Source organism: Mytilus edulis, chromosome 7, assembly GCF_963676685.1.
Source record: "Mytilus edulis chromosome 7, xbMytEdul2.2, whole genome shotgun sequence".
In the NCBI taxonomy this organism is placed as follows: domain Eukaryota; kingdom Metazoa; phylum Mollusca; class Bivalvia; order Mytilida; family Mytilidae; genus Mytilus; species Mytilus edulis.
This window is the reverse complement of record NC_092350.1, coordinates 51,304,596-51,325,756: the sequence shown is the minus strand read 5'-3', so window position 1 is coordinate 51,325,756 and position 21,161 is coordinate 51,304,596. Positions and strand designations below refer to the sequence as shown.

General features: G+C 34.2%; 1 protein-coding gene and 1 long non-coding RNA gene across 2 annotated transcripts; one reads left to right on the top strand and one right to left on the bottom strand.

The window, feature by feature from the left end:
• The first annotated feature begins 10,541 nt into the window (after positions 1 to 10,541).
• Positions 10,542 to 14,891, top strand: LOC139483201 (octapeptide-repeat protein T2-like). The gene is made up of 3 exons (XM_071267232.1): positions 10,542 to 10,558; positions 12,309 to 12,396; positions 14,472 to 14,891. The coding sequence occupies exons 1-3, from the start codon at positions 10,542 to 10,544 to the stop codon at positions 14,889 to 14,891; spliced, it is 525 nt and encodes a 174-aa protein (XP_071123333.1).
• A 3,164-nt stretch (positions 14,892 to 18,055) lies between these two features.
• LOC139481735 (uncharacterized) lies at positions 18,056 to 20,222 on the bottom strand. The gene is made up of 2 exons (XR_011654676.1): positions 20,134 to 20,222; positions 18,056 to 18,879 (listed from the first exon to the last, which is right to left on the bottom strand). It is a non-coding gene; the product is annotated as an uncharacterized lncRNA (long non-coding RNA).
• Between the last annotated feature and the right edge of the window lie 939 nt (positions 20,223 to 21,161).

Genomic DNA, 21,161 nt, shown 5'->3' with positions numbered 1-21,161 from the left:
CCCCGTAATTCTTTATCAAAAATATTTATTTTGAAATGAAAAAGCTAAGAAATCTTAGGTTTTTTAGTGTTTTCTAGGTTATCTCGTCTTCATTCTCTGACATATTCTAGCTTGCCCTTTCATAAAATAGTGATTTTTTTAGTGTTTTATCGAATTTTCGAAAAACAAATACCCGATAACCGCTTAGACAAAAAAAAAATATGTTGGAAAAATCTTACAGCAAGTGATTCTTAATAGCTATAGCCTCGGTCACACCTTACCGGATAGCTCGAACGGACGCCTAACGGATAAAAAAAAAGTTATCCGTTGACAAAATTTGTATCTGTTGGGAGTCCGTTGGTGTACTAACGAACATGTAACGAATGCCAAACGGACACACAACGGACACTGAACGTACGTGAAACGGATACGTACCGGACAGAATGGACGTCGAACGTACATCCAACGGACGAGTACCGGATAAAACAGACATCGCTATGGAAGCGTAACGGATAAAACGGATGAACAAAATAATCTGAAAATTAAAGGCAATAAACCATCTAAAAATTAAAGGCAATAAACCATGAGAAATTTCAATTGGCATATGTCCATTTTACATCCGGTAGTCATCCGTTTTATCCGTTATCCTTCCATTAATGTCCGTTTTACATCCGTTTTATCCGTTAGGCGTCCGGTAGACATCCGTTGGTGAATTGGTCTACCGGATCTCCAACGGATGCATAACGGATACGTAACGGATACAAAACGGACGAGTACCGTACAAAACGGATGCCTAACGGACGTTCAACGGACATTTTATCCGTTGGACGTCCGTTCAAAGTTTGAACATGCTCAAAATTTTCCACCGGACAGAACGGACGTCAACGGATAAAACGGACGCTTAACGGACATGCAACGGATATGGACGGACGCCTAACGGATAAGAACGGACGTCCAACGGACATGAACGGATTGAGAAAAAGTTATCCGTTAGGCGTCCGTTCGAGCTATCCGGTAAGGTGTGACCAAGGCTAATATAAGATACATTTTTCTTCTACAATCCACCTTTAAAATTTTACGGGAAACTATTCCAAGCTTTCACTGTAACCTCGCTCTAACTTATCCCCCTCCCTCCCCCACAAAAAACACCAAACAAACAAACCCGCAATACTATTGTCATTCTTATAGTCAACACTCAATTGTTCAGAAACAAATGTGTTTTAAGCTGCTAAAGACATGATTCAAACGCTCAGAAAGTCCTTTGTTCTATATTTATGCAAAACCTTTCACATTTTTATTTTATGGGTTATTGTTGAAGGTCGTACGATGACGTATGGTTGTTAACACATACTTCCTTTGGTTTCTTATGGAAATTTGTCCATTGACAACAAACATACCACATCATCTACATTATATTAAGTATTGTATAAATTACAACGTATTTTGGTGATCTTGCAAAATGATCGTAATCCCGAAAATCGTAAACATATTTTCTTATCTTAAAAGGGGGCAAGAAGGGTTCCATTAACAGGCCAATAAATAAGATTACAGTTAATTTCATTTTTTTTTTTTTTAAATAGGGGTATTTTTTCTCTCATAATAACAGTAAACAGATTCACAACAATGTCAATTTCAAGAAAGCAGACAACAGCTAATTAGTCAACAACAGTACAGCATCAATGCTCTTAAATATATGCCACTTTTAACTAAAATATAAAAGCACAGAACCAGGACATAGGAGCACAGAACCAGGACCGTTTTTCTTATCACCAGCACAGCGTCAGGACAATTCCGTTTAACGAACTTGCACGACTTTTGCAATATAATATTGTTGTAATATACTTTGCATGGTACTTATGACACATCAGAGAAAAATTAAGCAACAAAACAGTCGTTTTATTGCCGTTCTGATACAATGTAAACAAACCCACCAGCACAGAATCAGGACCCACCAGCACCCGTCAGGACCAAATCACCAGCACAGTACGTTCTCTCGCAGGACAACCATACCCACCGTGAATAATAGGCTAAATAAAAACAGATGAAAACACAATGACCAGTAGTAAACAATAAAGAAATATAGAAGTCATTGGTACAGCAACCCAACAAAGTAATACATCAGGAGAGAATAATGTAATTCAACAAACGGAAGTCAGCAATAGACAAGCGTGCCATATGTCGCCTCGCTTTTAAAGCTAAAAATATAAAATCTATCAAGGACTGCCTTACCGGATCAGGTCTTGCGGTTATAAACATTTCGCGCACGACAATCTAACTCGCACTTAGCAATAAAAATACAGTCTGAATTTTGTACATTTTTGTATTTTGAGCGCGAGTTTGTACTCCGAGTACAGAGCTTAGTAACATGACGACAACGATTTCAGGCATCATCATCACTTTAAGGTTATTCAAAAAAGCAATTAATGTATTTAAATAAAATTAACTTAAGACACAACTTCAAATATCGATCAAATATTAAAAAGATTTTAGTTCGAAGCACCAATAACATGGGCACTATGGTGTTGTCCTGATCATTTTGCTACAAATACATGTACAAACAAGAAAAATGACTGTGCATTCCGTAACTGGCTAAGTGGGAGTGAAAATGAATTCTGTATTTGTACAATGTAAATACTAATAATTAGAAAATCGCCTAGTTTTCTTCATTCAGATTTAAAGTTCAACTATGAATGGCATTCATATCTCAAAATATGCAAATTTCATTAAATATCTAGACCGAACGGTTTTCAGCTATTAATTATAATTCCAGGAGTAGAAAGAACCTAAATTGACATAATGTGAAAGCTTAAATTGCCAAAGAACATTTAACTAATATATTACAAGGATTTTGACGTCGCTAACTGATGTAAAACAGTCATACAATATATGTACATTCATTTGAACCATCAGAAGACAGAACATAATGGGATTCAATGGGATTCATTTTACACTTTCCCTGTCGATATGTACAATATAAATTAAAATAGTTTCCCAGTCATTATATTAGAAAGATCAATCAACAGTTTTTACTGCAACTTATGTCTTTTATACCTTCGCCGTGTCTTGTAACTTAATTCGAAATTTGCATTTTATGTCGCCCTAATGAAGTCAATCCATAACCGAAGAACATCACCATTCTTTCTAACACACTTAATCCGTGCATCGATTTTGTTATTTTCAATTGAAACATTGTATTTTTCTTGTTAGTGCTTGCGCCTAATGACTCCTGAAAAACAGCTTATATCCGGAACAACGCATACATCTTGAACAAGCTTTGGTGCTTAAAATTTGCTCAGTATGGCACAGTAATTTAAATGACATGACAACAAAGCTTGATAGGTTTTTTCAAAATTTTTGCTTTGAAATTTTTTTAAAGATTTTAAGAACATTTATAGAAATAGCATTTTAAACAAGAACACGACAAGCGACTGAACTGAAACAAAAGTTATTAAGTTAATAAACTAGTGCATGTACGAAAATTAAATTAAATTTTGTTTTATTCAATTTTAATTTTCAAAATTACCAAATACTTTTGGGACAAGGGAGAGACATATTTTCCGGACTTTATTTTCGTTTTCATCTGTTGCGGGCGGGGAAATTTATTTTCAATTTTGTTCACAATTTTGTTGTCAATGTTCGTTGGCAGAATAACAAAATAAAGAAATGTTTTTGAAGGTCAATGATACAGAGTACAAAAGACGTTTCTTTTACCAACTACAGGTTAGGGTGTGGACTTCGACAATGAGCAAAGCCAATACCGTAAGGTCAAAAACACTGGATTCGACAGAACAAAACGTGAAACAATTCAGACGAAAAAACAACCGAAAGCCAATCACAACTACATGTGTAATACTATGAAATGATACCTGTTCATTCAAGCTATAGCATCAATCAGAACATGCATATCAAACGGATTTGTTGTAGGGACGTCATAAACAGTGTGAGAAAAGCCTGGACTTGTGCCTTGTCTCTAAGGTGTTTTAGTGTTCTTCAAAAGATTAAAAAGTTTACAGTGTACGTATCTTAATTTGCAAGGTTTATAAAGAATTTGCGAATATCTCATATTTAACTAGGATTCTACAAGTAAAACCAAATCTTTGTATCTATGGCAAAATGTAGTTCTAGTTCTAGTACCAAAATCTCTGGGTTAATAATTTACCAGATTACATAGATTAACTCATTTAAATTTAAAATGTTAAAAATGACAAAATTCTTGCGTTTTAGATCTTATGAAGCCAAGATAATCATTTTTTAAATACTCTCACAACAAAATGAAATGCCCACCCCTTATTGTAGTTGTGAATAAGATGCCAAATAGACAGGAAAAAATATATGGAGTGTGTGCATAAAATATCAGCATTTAAAAACTTTTCCAATTGTGAACAATACATGTATCGATTATAATAAAATGGTATACAAGTTGTGACATTCAACTATTTGATGTGTAAATGCTAAATGTAAATTAAACATTAAGATTTCAAATAGTTTCTTCTACACACGTGATTATGATGTGCCAGTTTGAAGTTCATCTATAAATTGCAAATAAAATTCTGAATTTTACATGAATTTTTTTCCACATAAACATGTATACAGTAGCACGACACCAACATTTTATTTCTTATCAATCTCAATGAAAATCATATGCAAATTATCAGACAAATACAATGAAATCAGTTGAATGTTCTATACATCACAGACATCTTAAGAAAACTATGAAAGTTTCGGGTACGAATCCATTTAATCCATGAACAATAAATTACCTTCCCATTTTATTTCAATACTTTGATAGAGCCTTCAGACTAAGTGAAAGAAATACAGTGAATCAAATAACATATATTTTGTTATTGTTCGCCTAGTTGTCCTCATCCTGATAACATTCGAATTCATATCTCAAAATGCGTACATTTCATTAAATATCTAGAAAGATTTTTTTTCTTTTTTCAATTATACATCTAGCATCATAGAAAGTGCAAGAAATTCCTGATCAACATGAAGTGGAAACGTGAAATGCCCAATTAAAATGTTAAGAGACCAAAACATCTCCAATATTTTGCAGTGGATATTGACGTCGATGTCGCTTAACTTCAGAAGGATATAAAACAGTTATACAATACATGTACATTGTATCAATTGTCATTTGAAGACAGAATGTCATGGAATTCAATGGAATTCATTTTACGCTTTTCCTGTCGATATATACAATAGAAATTGAAATGGTTTCACAGTCATTATATTAGAAAAATCAATCAAAGTTTTTTACTGCAACTTATGTCTTTTATACTTTCTCCGTGTCTTGTAACTTAATTAGAAATTTGCATTTGATGTCGCCCTAATGAAGTCAACCCATAACCGAAGAACATCATCATTCTTTCTAACACACTTAATCCGTGCATCGATTTTGTTATTTTTCAATTGAAACATTGTATTTTTCTTGTTAGTGCTTGCGCCTAATGACTCCTGTAAAACATCTTGCATTCGGAACAACGCATGCTTCTTGAGCAAGCTTTGGTGCATAAAATTGTCTCAGTATGGGAGAGTATTTTAAATGACATAACAACAAAGCTTGATAGATTTTTTCAAAACTTTTGCTTTGAAGATTTTAAGAACATTTACAGAAATAGCATTTCAAACACGAACACGACAAACTGAAACAAAAGGAACTTTAGTTGGTTAACTAAAATATGTACGAAAGTCAAATAAAAGTTTGTTTTATTCAGTTTTAATTTCAAAATCACTATCAAGTTTTTTTGGGACGTCGATGGACAGGCATATTTTGCGGACGTTATTTTCATTTTCATCTGTTGCGGGCTCTATTTTTAATTTTGTTCACAATTTTGTTGTTAATGTTCGTTGGCAGAATAACAAAATAAAGAAATGTTTTTGAAGGCCAATGATACAGAGTACAAAAGACATTTCTTTTACAATCTATTTTTCAGACGTCGACAATGGGCTAACCCCATATCGGAAGGTCGACAACAAAGGCCTCGATATGCCAAAACGTGAAACAATTCAAATAAAAAACCAACGTTATAAGCCATTCATAACTAATACTCAGAAATGATTCCTGTTCTTACAAAAAAAATAAAAAAATATTGAACTCCGGGGAAAATTTAAAAAGGACAGTCACTAAACAAAAATTAAATGGCAAAATCAAAAGCTAAAACACTTCAAACGAATGGATAACAACTGTCATATTCCTGACTTGAAACAGGTATTTTCCCAGTATGTAGAAAATGGTGGATTAAAAACTGGTTTTAAAGCTAGCTAAATCTCTCACTTGTATGACAGTCGCATCACATTCCATCATATTGACAACGATATGTGAACAAAAAATACAGACACAATCGGTAAATATGTCACAAATAGGGGTACAACAGAAAGACGAACCCCACCAAAAACTGGGGGTGTTCTAAGGTGCTTCGGAAGGGTAGGAAGATCCTGCAGCTCCACATGTGGCACCCGTCGTGTTGCTCATGTTACATGTATTACAAAGCCGGTAAATAGTCTGATTTGGTACGTCACATCCGTAAAAAGGGAACGGGATTGAAGTCATAGCAGCAAGTTATAGTATAAATCAGTACATATCAAACGGATTAGGTGTAGAGACGTCAAAAACAGTCCTAGAAAAGTCTGACCATGTGCCTTGCCACTCTGATGTTAAATTAGTATACTTCAAGAGAAAAAACAAAGTTTACATGGATCGTATTTTAATTTTCAAAGTTAATAAAGAACATGCTGATATCTCGTATTTAATAAGCATTCTTTAACTTCAAAACCAAATTTTTGTATCTGTAAAATAATTTTGTTTGAAGTATTTTGTAGTAGCCGAATATCTGACCAGTTTTACATAGATTTTGTTCATTGAGATTTGAAACGTTACGTACACTTCATTAGTCAAAATTCTTGCGTTTGTTTTAGAACTTACGAATCTCTGATAATCATTCTCAAATCCTCTAACAACCAAATGAAATGTCTACCTCTAATAGAAGCTATGAATAAGCTACAAAATGGACAGAAACTAAAAAAACAACAACAGTTTTTACAAATAAGTATAACTAGAGGCTCTTTAGAGCCTGTGTCGCTCACCTTGGTCTATATGTATTTTAAACAAAGGACACACATGGATTCATGACACATGATGTGTTTGAAATTTTTGCTTTACTGAACATTCTTGCTGCTTACAATTATCTTCATCTATAATGAACTTGGCCCATTAGTAACAGAGGAAAATATTTTGTAAAAATTTTACCAAAATTTACAAAATTTATGAAAACTGTTAAAAATTGACTATAAAGGGCAATAACTCCTTAAGGGGTCAACTTACAATTTTGGTCATTTCGACTTATTTGTAGATTTTACTTTGCTGAACAAATATTGCTGTTTACAGTTTATCTCTATCTATAAAAATATTCACGATAATAGTCAAAAACGGTAAAATTTCCTTAAAAAATAACAATTCAGGGGCAGCAATCCAACAACCGATTGTCTGATTCATCTGAATATTAAAGAGCATATAGATCTTGACTTGATAAACAATTTAACCCAGTCAGAATTGCTCTAATTACTTTGGTTTCAGAGTTTTAAGCCATACTCTACATTTTACACCTATGTTCTTTTTTTAGCCATGGCGGCCATCTTGGTTGGTTGGCCAGGTCATCCCACACATTTTTAAAATTAAATACCCCAATGATGATAGTGGCCAAGTTTGGTTAAATTTAGCACAGTAGTTTCAGAGGAGAAGATTTTTGTAAAATATACCAAATATTTACGAAAAATTGGTAAAAAATTACTATAAAGGGCAATAACTCCTGAAGGGGTCAACTGACAATTTTGGTCATTCTGACTTATTTGTAAATCTTACTTTGCTGAACATTATTGCTGTTCACAGTTTATCTCTATCTATAATAATATTCAAGATAATAACCAAAAACAGCAAAATTTCCGTACAATTACCAATTCAGGGGCAGCAACCCAACAACCAGTTGTCCGATTCATCTGAAAATTTCAGGGCAGATAGATCTTTACTTAAATAAACAATTTCACTCCTTGTCAGATTTGCTCTAGATGCTTTGGTTTCAGAGTTATATGCAAACATCTACATTTTACCCCTAAGTTCTATTTTTAGCCATGGCGGCCATTTTGGTTGGTTGGCCGGGTCACGCCACACAATTTTCAAACTAGATACTCCAATAATGATTGTGGTCAAGTTTGGTTCAATTTGGCCCAGTAGTTTCAGAGGAGAAGATTTTTGTAAAAGTTAACGACGACGGACGACGGACGACGACGGACGACGGACGCCAAGTGATGAGAAAAGCTCACTTGGCCCTTCGGGCCAGTTGATCTAAAAAAGATGATGAGTTATGATTGCCAATGAGACATCTCTCCACAAGAGACAAAATGACACAGAATTTAACAGCTCCAACAATGAGCAAAGCCCATACCACACAGTCAGTTATGAAAGGCCCTGAAATACTATTTCAAAAGTTAACAAATGTTTTACTTGTATACATGTATCGATTTAAATAAAATAATTTACAAGTTGTGACATTTAACTGTTGGATGTGTAAATGTGGTGTAAAAACTCAAACAATCTAAATGTAAATTAAATGCTAAGATTTCAAAACAGTTTCTCCTAAACACGTGATCATGCTGTGCCAGTTTGAAGTTCATCTATATATTGCAAATTAAAATCTGAATTTTACAATCGTTTTTCTACTTATATACAGTAGCATGACATCAACATTTTATTTCTTATTTTATTGAATCTCAATGAAATTCAAATGCAAATTATCAGACAAATACAATGAGTTCAGTTGAATGTTCTATACATTACAGACATCTTAAGAAAAAAGTTTCTGGTACGAATCCATTCAATCCATGAACAACAATTTACCTTCCGATTTCATTTCATGAAAATCAATGGCTTCCAGTAGCGTTTGTCTTTAAGGAAATGTTGCCTTTTGTTAGTCTCATCTTTTGATGTATATTGATTCTTAATTCCGTATAAATCATGATTTTAATAGAAAATAATCTTCTTAGATTGCAAATAGATGACAAAAGCAAGAACAAGTATGTCTCCTGCATCGAACGCATGCATTATTATTGCTCCAAAGATTGACAAATAGTTCTGACAGGTTCTGAGGGGGTAAATAAAGAAAGTTATCATTACATAAAATTCCAGGATTTCCGGTCTTCAAGGAAGACTGGGAACCTCGGAATAATCGTGTTTTAATACAGCCTACAATGTAACCCATGCTGGGGTGTTTGGTGTTTTGAGCAAATCTTTTTTCTTAATACTCGGCGATTTCGAGAAGTCTGTGCCAATGCAATAAGAAAACTGTATCGACATAAGACATTATTATAAGGACTGATGTAGAGCCTATCGTAAATGCGTATGTGCCTCTTTACCTTAATAACAGAGCGAAGAGTCCGATTGGTGTTTTTATGTTACTAGGTTGTGAGTTTGAAACCCGCTCGTTCAACATGTGCTTAATTTTCTTTCCTGCAGAAGGCCTATAGTACTCGAATTTCGGCATTCTTAATAAAAACTGGTTGGCGTGATAATCTGTGTCGTTCATTAGTGCAGCAATTGCTCTGTTTGGTTTGGTTGTAAAAAAACATACATACATATAAAGTAATAACAGTTTTTTTAATTTACCTTAATGACCAAAGTCCACTAACTCTTTTCGTTTTAATTTTGTAATTCTAACCCATATGTGTTGCAGATTAAAGAGCAATGAATAACATTGAAACACCTACTGAATACTTGTATAAAAAATTATGAAATAGTTTATGAAATGACTGAAAGTCTCAGTTAACTTAAACGTCCTGTGTTAAATTATATATCTAACTAGAAAAATGTGCAAATAGTTAAGCTATGATGAGGCATTCCGCAGAATGAATCACAGTTAAGGGCTGGCAAAAATCAGTTAGCGAAAAGTAGAAGAACCTGAGATGTCTTTGAGTCGAGCTTCGCTAGATAAATGGTATCTTTCTCTGTCACCTTATGACACGTTGCCAAACGATGGATTGTCCATAGCGAAGAAAAGGACTGTCATTTTCAAAGTGCTAACTTTGGTCGTTTACCATTAAGAGATATTATTGACATCAATAGTAACAAAAGAAATTTTCATTTGACCAAGCAGGTCAGATATCCAAAACTTTCCGTTACCCGTAGCAGATCTAGACGATTCGAAACACCGCCTCTATCTGAGAATCGAATAAGCTCCATAAGGATATTTATATTTAATCATTAAGTATCCAGAACTGTATGCCGACGACTTGATTTGCACACATTACATCGTTTGTTAGAACAAATCCTACATTTTTTGCTAAATTCACCTCGATTAAACGATATACATTGTATTTGTAAAAAGTCTGTTTACCCACAACATGTGCATGCATTATTGAAAGTTCAAACAGGGTCAATAACGATGTTTTTGTTTCTACTTTTGATACAAATACCGGCGAAGGGGTACAGGGGCAGAAGAAAGCCAACCACTAAACCTCCCTCCCCAAGATCTAGATATGCCACTTGGTGGACACGATTCCGGAATCGAAGCATGGGAATGAGTGGGAGGTAGGTTTGAGGGAATCTTCGAGTCGGACGGGAACCAGGTGACGAGGGTAGTGAAAAAAGGATAGTTTATGCCTCACTAAAAAAAAGAATTGGGAGGGAAGTGGGAGTCATCCAATGTTCACACCCTCAATTACAGGGGTCACTGTATTAATTGAAAACAATCTTTTTTAAATTTCCTGCAATTACTTTATCTCGGTTAGACTAACAGTTACGTTGAAAAGTAGCACTTTATAACTCTTAACTAAACATCAGACAAACTTAAAAAAAATAATGGCTCAAGATTTCCGCTTTATATTGTTTATACTACTCTGTTCTAGACGGAACGAATTATGGTATACCGTTGTTTGACCATCTGTCTGTCGTTTAAATCTCTGATTTCGTTACGATACATCATACCAAATTCAAGCTAGTGAACAATCAGGAATATCAAGCCAGCGAACAATCAGGAATATCAAGCCAGCGAACAATAAGGAATATCAAGCCAGCGAACAATAAGGAATATCAAGCCAGCGAACAATAAGGAATATCAAGCCAGCGAACAATAAGGAATATCAAGCCAGCGAACAATAAGGAATATCAAGCCAGCGAACAATAAGGAATATCAAACCAGCGAACAATGTATTGTTGTCATATGATTTATCAAGTTGAAGTAAAAGCTTATAACTACACGCAGCTTTCATACTATTAACTGTTAGTTTCTTCTCCACGGCGATCACTCCTATTTATTATATAGAAAGTCGCTATATATTATAGGAGTTAACTCATAGTAGACATGCAGAATAACGCGAAAATAGTTGTCCTGTCCCAAAATAATCCAAACTGAAAAATCATAAGAAAGGATGACAAACGCGACTATGCATGATGATTAATTTAATGCGGAAGGAAGAGAAGCGAAACACAAAATGAGGTCTTCTCGTTTAATAGTATATATTATACTATTATATTATAATAGTTAATAAACACAAAATAAAAGTGTTCATGGCTTAATTTTATATTTGCTGAGTTCGGCTGACTGTCTGTCTGTAACGCTCCTATCAGATACAAAGTGACTTTTTAAAATTTAATTTCAAAGTATTATTTATAAACTGCAATTAGGCAACTTACAGTCCATTTTCTGATTAGACGGTTTCGAATTGATAATTTGGATAGGTATATGAGGGTTCAAAAATGTTGGATGGTACCAAAAAGGCTATCGAAATCGAAATGTTGAATAACAGCAAACATCAGCGTGAGCATAAGAAAAAAAAAAGGAAGGACAAAGACCCACGAACTAAATATTGAAAATAAACCCAAATTGAATGAAAAACCGTTGTGTAAATGTAAAATAACAAAAATAACGATCTCGAGGAAAATTTACAACGGAAAGTCTCTAATCAAATAGAATATTCAAAAGCTCAAATACTTAAAATGAATGGATTACAACTGTAATATTCATGACTTGGTACATGCATTTTCTTATGTACAAAACAGTGGATTTAAGCTGGGTATTGGAAGAGTATATATATTAGGTAATGTTCCACGGGTCTTGTGGTGCTACTCTTTAAAATTTGTGCGATTCATGATAGGCAAACATGCGGGTCAATTCGTTTATGTAAATATAACATATAACGATTAAAGAATGACCAGATTGTGGCTTTGACATATTATGATATATGATCATTCAATCGTCATCTGTGTCACACATATTTGATCCCAATGACGTAAGTACAGTGTACATTTTTTTCATTAAACTGATAAATCTGATACGTAGGAGACTCATTCGTCACAACTCGGCCGATTCCGCACCCTCATCTAAGGATAGAAGGAGAGTAGGAGATTCTGCCGAGGAGTACCGAATGGTAGTAGACGATAATCCTTTATAGCATCCCGTTTATCAGACTTTGCGAATCCACTGTCAGTAAAAATATCATGATCGGTAAAATTACACATTAGGAAGTAGCTATTTAACTTCAAATGGTGAGGAAGGATATGGTTTTTTGACCGAGTCAGAAAAAAAAATTCTCGCGCAAACCGCGATCAATTTTAGTTAGTTTTTCAACGCTATCAATCAAATTTTTCTTCTTCAATATTTTTTAACACTATAATGTATGTGGAAAATATGGATTCAGAATTTTTTTCTTTGTCATTTGCTTGACCCGAATGTTTTCCCTATTAATACGGCGATCAGCATTATTTTTGTTTGCAGAAAAAAAAACCAAAACTACCCGCTCTTTTAAGTTAAATGGTCGTTCCCTTAGACGACTATTGAAGCTGGTGAATAGAGATGGAAAATATTGTGACAAAATGACGCTAGTTATTTGAGACATATGGTATCGGTCAACCTATTCATGATGGTGACCATAAAACGTATGAAGTGTCGATTTAACGTATGAAGTGTCGATTTAATATGTTCTTCTCATAACTCTGTTGGATTTGTTTTTGTGTAAGAGGCACACCCCTGCTAATGCAATCCGTACAGTGTATTTATGCAAAAGCATAGCGGATCAGTTGAGATATGTAAACATCATAAGGGGTCCCATTTGGGGCGGGGGGGGGGGGGGGGGGGGTTGATCCCAGATCCCGCTTACTGTTTTGTCAGATTCCCGTATCCCGCTTACACTATGTACATAAGCAATTCTCATTTTTTGGTAATTTCCCGTGTCCCGCTAGACTTCATTTCCCGTTTTCACAGCACAATTATTTGACTTTCACGTGTCACGTTTACAAAAATATGGCAATCTCGCGTCACGCTTAGACCCCAAAATGAGACCTACATCATATGACAAGGTAAATGGTATGCTACTGCTTAGAAATAGGAAGTAGACAATTGGAAAGTTAATTTATCACGTTTGTCATAGATTCTACATTATCATTAAAGTCTGTCAATATCCAGGAAAATAACAGGACATGAAAAAGATCTTCTACATTCGGTAGTAGTTTATATTAACTTCACGTTGACAAATGGGAGGGTGTGTTATAGTAAACTTTAATTAATTAAGAAAAAGACGCCAATTAAATTAATCCAAGCAATTTGAGAATGTCTAACATTAAACAGAGTAGAAATGCAAACTTTTCTTAATAAACCCTAAAATTGTTTTACAATACGACAAGGAGACAGTTATGTTCTTTTTTCATTTTGCTGTTGCTTTACATCCATCGTTGGCTGCAATTATGGTTGCTTTCTTTTGGAAAAGTTGGATTGATGAGATTTTTTTGTTATTTCATTTTTTTTTTAATTAATCTATTTATCATGTCGTGTGGGCAAGGACGTATATTAGTTATACGTCCTTGGTGTGGGCAAGACAGTTATTCTTAAAATTATATCCTTTAATCCAGTGTAAATCATTACTATATCAATTAGAGTGTATAACAATGTTAATATAATTCCAACTTCACTGATTGTAAGTGAACTAAATTTATATTGGGTAAAAGACATATAATTTATTATGATTTGTTTTGATTTAATTACTATGAAGTACAAAACTTAATGGATATCACAGTTAGCACCCTTGATTTCGTCGCGTTTTAATATTTTCATGGATACACAAATAAAGTCATTAAAGGCTAAATAAAGAAAAAGTCAGTAGAGCAATAAACAAATGAAATGAAAAAGTAAAGAAAAACATAGCGGAGTCTTATTTATAAATATAATTGCAACATACACGATGTTAAAATACCGCAAATTATGTTATTAATTGTCTAATACAGTTACTTTATTAAAACTAATACATTATTTGTACTCCAACCTAATGAAGGTACAACTGAAGGGGAGAGTACCAATACTTGCCAGATTAAACGGCGTACAGTAGATTGTAGTGTTCTCCCCGATGGATTGCGATTGTCAAATCCCTTGAAGGAGTAGAACCCATCTACTGCTATAGCTATATGTAATTGTTGGTATGACATACATGTTATACAGACGATTTTCTGGTAGAGTATAACAGAGCTGCTAGTGAGAGCGCGTGAGAGCGAGAAAGTGAGGAAGCGAGAGTGTGAGAGCGAGAGTGAGAGAGAGACAGGGAGCACGAGAGAGAGCGCGAGCACGAGAGAGAGCGCGAGCACGAGAGAGAGCGCGAGCACGAGAGAGAGCGCGAGCACGAGCACGAGAGAGAGAGAGACAGGGAGCACGAGAGAGAGCGCGAGGACGAGCACGAGAGAGAGCACGAGAGAGAGAGAGAGAGCACGAAGCGAGAGAGAGCGAGAGCGAGCACGAGAGAGAGCGAGAGCGAGCACGAGAGAAAGCGAGAGAGAGCACGAGAGAGAGCGAGAGCGAGCACGAGAGAGAGCACGAGAGAGAGCGAGAGCGAGCACGAGAGAGAGCACGAGAGAGAGCGAGAGCGAGCACGAGAGATAGTGAGAGAGAAAGAGAGCGAAAGTGAAAGAGAGAGAACGAGAGTGAAAGTGAAAGAGAGAGAACGAGAGCGAAAGAGAGAACGAGAGAGAACGAGAGCGAAAGAGTGAGTGAGCGTGCGAGAGTATGAGAGAGCGAGTATGACAAAAAAGGTTGAGACTGAGACAGTGTGATTGTGAGAATGAGCGAGAGTGTGAGAGTGAGCTAGCTAGAGTGTGTGAATAACTGTTTGCGGGTGAGAGAGAGCAAGGAAGAGAGTGAGTGGAACAGTGAGAGAGCAAGAGAGAAAAACGTGAGTGAGACGAAGCTGTGAGACAGACAAAGTGAGCGTGACGAGAGGGACCAAGTGTGTGAGAGAGCAACAACGTATGTTTTTTGAAACTTCTTGTGTTATAATGAAAAAAATAGCTAACATCGGCAATCAAAATACCCACAAAATATACAAATTCACTGATTTTTTAAACTGTTGTGTTATAATGAAAAAAATAGCCAACATCGGCAATCAAAATACCAACAAAATATACAAAGTCACTGTTTTTACATCACTTGGTTATTTTTTGGGTTATTTATGGAATCATTTTAATTAATAATATAGCTCAAATATTTACTGAAATAAATAAATAACATACCACTTATAAATTATTTAAAACAATAAATTACCTTTAAGTATTTAAAAGACGTCCATAATCATTATATGTAATCGAAATATATATTACAAATTGTGTCTTTAAGATTATTCAGTCATGACATTAGATACATATTCTGATAGGTAATCAATTTATTTTATCGCCAAATCCTTATGTAAATCTAATTTTCGTAAAGATAAAACACGATTTGTTATAAATATTTTTGAAAGCATAGTTGTTTTACACTACATGAACAATGTTGAACATAAATTCTTCTTCAAATTTAAAACTAGAACTTAAGATCAGTATAAATTAATTATTTCTACTGTGTGACAGAATTCATGTATGAAGGATTTTTTTCCTACCTATAAATGTTCGTCTATAAAATGATTTTTCAATCTTATTTCAAATTGTATAATTATGGCACCCTCAACGGAGTTGGGGTGACGTATTGTTATTCTACGTTTCTTTTTTTTTCTTATTATTATGGCACCCTAAACGGAGTTTGGGTGACATATTGTTATTCTACGTTTCTTTTTGTTTTCTTTATTTTTATTATTATTTTTCTTCCACACTTTTTTGTCCACTCTGGAACTCAAATATAAATGAACCAAAGACGTTGGAACTATACCATAATGTTAACCACCATGTGAAGATTTGCTTTTTGGGGTTGGCACTTTCAAGATGTCCGCCGTTACCATGGAAACGGAACAACTGTAAAAAAAATCCACTTTTTGGTTTTGGTGAATAATTTGGAGATGCTTAAACTCAGAATCCTTATATTTAATACAATGCAGGTGCCAGCCATATATAGGTTTTGGATGATTTTGGCAATCATTGGAACTACTATGTTGCCATGGAAACTGCACCAAAAATTTCCAAAATATGAAAATGCTCCAAATTTTTTGAAACTTCATGGTAACGATGAGCAACATTGGTAGATGTAGAATTTGACGTTGGAATTTCCAAAATGTCTGCTGTTACCACGGAAACAATGCAAAAAGGTCAAAATGCTCTAAAACCTTCAGGGTTTGGTGAATAATTTTGGTATGCTTGAATATAAAATCATCAAATTTTTATACAATGTAGTTGTCCACTAATATACAGGTTTTGAATGATTTTGACAATCATTGGAACTACTATGTTACCATGGATACATGATCAAATATTTCAAAAATTTCAAAATGCTCCAAAATTGATGAAACTTGATATTATTGTTAACTGGCAAGTAAAGATGAGACTTTTGACTTTGAAATTTTCAAAATGGCTGCCGTTGCCATGGAAACAGCAGAAATGTGAAAATTTTTGAAATGCTCTGAATGTACTGAAAATTTTCAGAAACATGTATTGCCATGCATATATGTGCGATCACTGTACAACAATTTTCTAAATTGGCTGCCACTCGCCTGGCAATAGGGGAAGGGTGCCATCCGCTATTGCTTGCAATGGCAAATCTAGTTTTTATTAATCTTCTTCCACACTTTTTGTCCACGCTAGTTCTCAGAATCAAATGGGTTAATGTTGATGGAACTCTACTATAATGAGGACCCCCATGTGAAGTTGTGCATCTTGCTATGGAATAGTCCAATATGGCCGCCGTTTCCATGGAAACGGTAAAAATGTAAAAAAAAATCAAAATTCCAAATCTTTCATTGTAAGACCTAACTGGATGAAACTTTATGGAAATGTTCCTTGGTATGCCCTGATATACTGACAATATTTAGAAATTCCAAAATGGCCGTCATTGTCATGGAAACAAAGTGAAAGTGTAACATTGGCCCTATGGGGAAATATATTTAAGCTGTTTTTTTCCACAGGAATATTAGATCAAATCTATTAAAACTTTATTGATATGTTACATGTCATGTCTCAAAGTGGCACCTGCCTTTGGAATTTTGGAAATGGTAACTGTTACCATGGAAACAGCAAAAATTTCAAAAATTTCAAAATGCTCCAAACGTGATGAAATTTTATAATAATCTCAATAAACATGTGTAGAAGCGCTCTTTGACTTTGCAATTTTCAAAATGGCTGCCACTCACCTGGCAATAGGGGAGGAGGGTGCCATCCGTTATTGCTAGCAATTACAAATGTAGTTTTTATTCATATTTGAAATAAACGACTACTTTTTTTGTATTTTCAATTCTGTCTCTGTAGCACTCAGACAGAAATATATATAGATCAAAATTATATATAGATCTGGCCGCTATATTTCGCATCGTTTAGAACCACTTTTTGTATATTGATATCTTGATTTCTACAATAAACCAATTCATCAAGCCTCATAACATTCCAACTTGTACTCCTTTGATTGAAACAAAAATCTTGGAAAATTTGTACGGAAGCGTATTTGCAACACACAATCTTTTTACATTTCTTCTAATTTTTGCGTGTCAACCCAACTCAAGTATTTCAAATCGTTTTAAAGCAAACATAATATGCAAAAAAAAAATGTTTCCCTAGTACGCTTCCATACATTTGTGAGTATTGCATCTGTACTTTCTATTACCACTCACGATGATTTGAAATTTTATTTCTGAATCAGTTCTACTACACTTTCACAAAATGCTACAGACAAACGATTTACAAGATGGAGGACGATAATTTTTCAATAATTCAACAACGTCATGATGGCACTCGGTTGAAGCCGCCTTCAATGGAGATTTGGCATGAGGTACTGTCGGATTACCATTGTGTTCTAAAAATAGTTTCACTATTTCGGAAAACCCTAAAAATGAGGCTATGTATAAAGGTGTTTCGTTTTGGTTGTTCATGATATCTGGGTTACACTTGTATTTCAATAAATGTCCAACGACCTCCGTGTAACCCTCCGTTACAGCTACATGCAAAGGAGTGTCATTGTTCCAGTTAGCTAAATTAGGATCACATTTATATTGCAACAGTAATTTTACAATTTCACTATGGCCCAATATGGAAGCCATGAACAATGGCGTTTCACTTTTTTTGTTAAGTATGTCAAGGTCACATTTGTGTATTTTGTATTTCAATAAAAGATGAACTATTTCAGTAAATCCTTTTCTGGCAGCTTCATGCATAGCTGTTTGGTTGTTCTTATTAAGGATATTTGTTTTACATTTGTTCTTCAAGAGAAGTTTGACTATCTCGATGTGTCCTGATTTACACGCTATGTATAGTGGTGTTTCGTTGTTTTTATCGCAAATATTAACATCGTAGTCATGGTGTAAAAAATATTCAATATTTTTCAAATTTCCACTTCTTGAAGCTGTCAACAAAGCGGCTGCTGGTACGATGTCATTTTCGCTGTTAGGAGCACTTCCATTCGGTTGTTTGGTTTCCATTGAACTTTTATTTAATTTTTTGTATGAAGACGTAGATCCGCAAATCTGAAAAAGATATAGCAAGAAGAAGTCTTTAAAGATTATCCAGAAGAACATAGGAGCTTTGACTGCCAAATATAGAAAGACCTGCATGGGATTCATTTATGGTATACAGTAACAATTCGATGAATTTAGTAAAATGCATTTTAAAAAATGTGTGCAGGCATAATATCTGTCAACTCCCAGTCCATAATTATAGTGAACAGAAAAATCGATAACAACCAATTGCAGTTTCCCAAAAACCGTTTTAAAGTTAGTTTTAGAATGATTATAATTTTACCAAACTGTATGGTATACGATTGTACTTTTATTAAGGGATATTGTACAAGGTTGTGAGTAAGAATATATGAGGAATAACTCTTTATAAGATGAAAAACAATATAGTATTAAATATGTCACCAACATTGATCATATATCGACAAATTAGGAATAAGAATATGCAATAAGAATGCATTGCCTATACTTCCTCCCTCTTGTTTATCTACATGTATTATCTAAAACGTATTATACTACTTGGCAGTACGAAATTGAATACCAATAAAGGTCTCAAACTGTCGGTCTGCAAATATATTTTAACCCAAAACCTCTGTATTACGTAAAAACATCTCATATCTATTCTACATTATTTGTCTATGTAGAATTAAATATCTTTAAACATTGTAGGGATAACGTTCTTTGAATAAATATACAACCAAATCACTACACACTCAATGAGCAAACCAGCAACTATCTTAAGAAAGAGGGATAACTCTTTTCGTTTTTGAAATTATTTCAATGAAATAACAAAAAAAAAATAACAAAAAAAAAAATCAGGAATTAACCTAGTATTTATTATTTATAAAACTGTTATAAAGCACGGGATTTGATTTAGCGACGAAAAAGTAAATCTCATTGACTTACAATCTTTACTTTGAGTTTTTTTTGTAGTTTTGCGTTGCTTAAATCTGTGATTTATGTTTGAAGTTTTGGTTACGTTCACTTCTTGATTTAGTTGAAACATCAAATAGTTTGAAGTAGCAGATTTGTTTTCAAGCTTTCAAGAACATTCCAACGTTTTAGATGTTAATATGTGAAGTTATTTTTATAAATGTTTTACTATAAATGCCTGAAGAAGATACGAACTTCCGTTTAAGATTTTCGAAAACTGTCAATGGAAGCATTACATTTATATTAATACATAACTTAAAACGAAATTGAGAATTAAAATGGAGAATATGTCAAATAGAAAACACCCCGATCAAAGAACAAATGTATACTTACTATATTAATACCATAAAACCGTCCTAATCACCAACAAAACAATAAAAGCATTTTGACGTGCAATATTTTGGCAAACATTATGGTCCAGCAATGTAATATAATTATTCACATTTTACAATGCTAAATATTTTGGCACACTAACACCGGCAATAAACAATACCATCATTTGAATTTTAATTCATAATTAATATTGTTAACAAGATAACCCATATAACATACATTTGAATTAATTTATCTTGATCAACACGAATTGGACTATTGTTTTTAAACCTTGATCAAATTGATTAAAATCCATTTGTCAACACAACGTGTCGCACTTGTGCTTCATGGAATCACCAATATTACGTCCTCTGACTTATTTTACTACTAAATTCATAATTTGCTGCACTTTCTTTTGAGCCATTATAGTTCGTGAGAAGTCCGAAAAACTTTTCAGATGTATATACTCACATTTGAAGCGTTTGTAATTCAAGACATTCTAGTCTGCAAGTGATTAAATACAAACACTATGTTTAGTTTGTACCAACTATGCATTGAAATGAGAACAACCTACAATCGAACTTGAAATAAAAAGTAAAATCACGAAAATACTGAAATCCGAAGAAAATTCTAAACGGAAAGTACCTAATCAAATAGCAAAATCAAATAATAAAACACATTAAACGAATGGACAACAACTGGCATATTCCTGACTTGAAATAGATACAGTTCTTGCATGTAAGTCCGCCTCATGTCTTGACTTACATCTAGAAGTTGACAATGTAGCTGGTGTACCACGGTCTATTCGAAAAAAAAATTGATAATTACTAAAGTAGGGTCGTTTAAAAGAACAAAAATTTCGACAAACCAGACGATTTAAGCCTCCCTGTGGGAAACCTTTTATATCTATGTGGCAATATTTCAACAGAGCCTGCCATTCTGTGGGAAACCTTTCATTTCCAGTAGCAACATTCAAACAGAGCCTGCCATTCTGAGGGAAACCTTTCATTTCCAGTAGCAAGATTCCAACAGAACCTGCCATTCTGTGG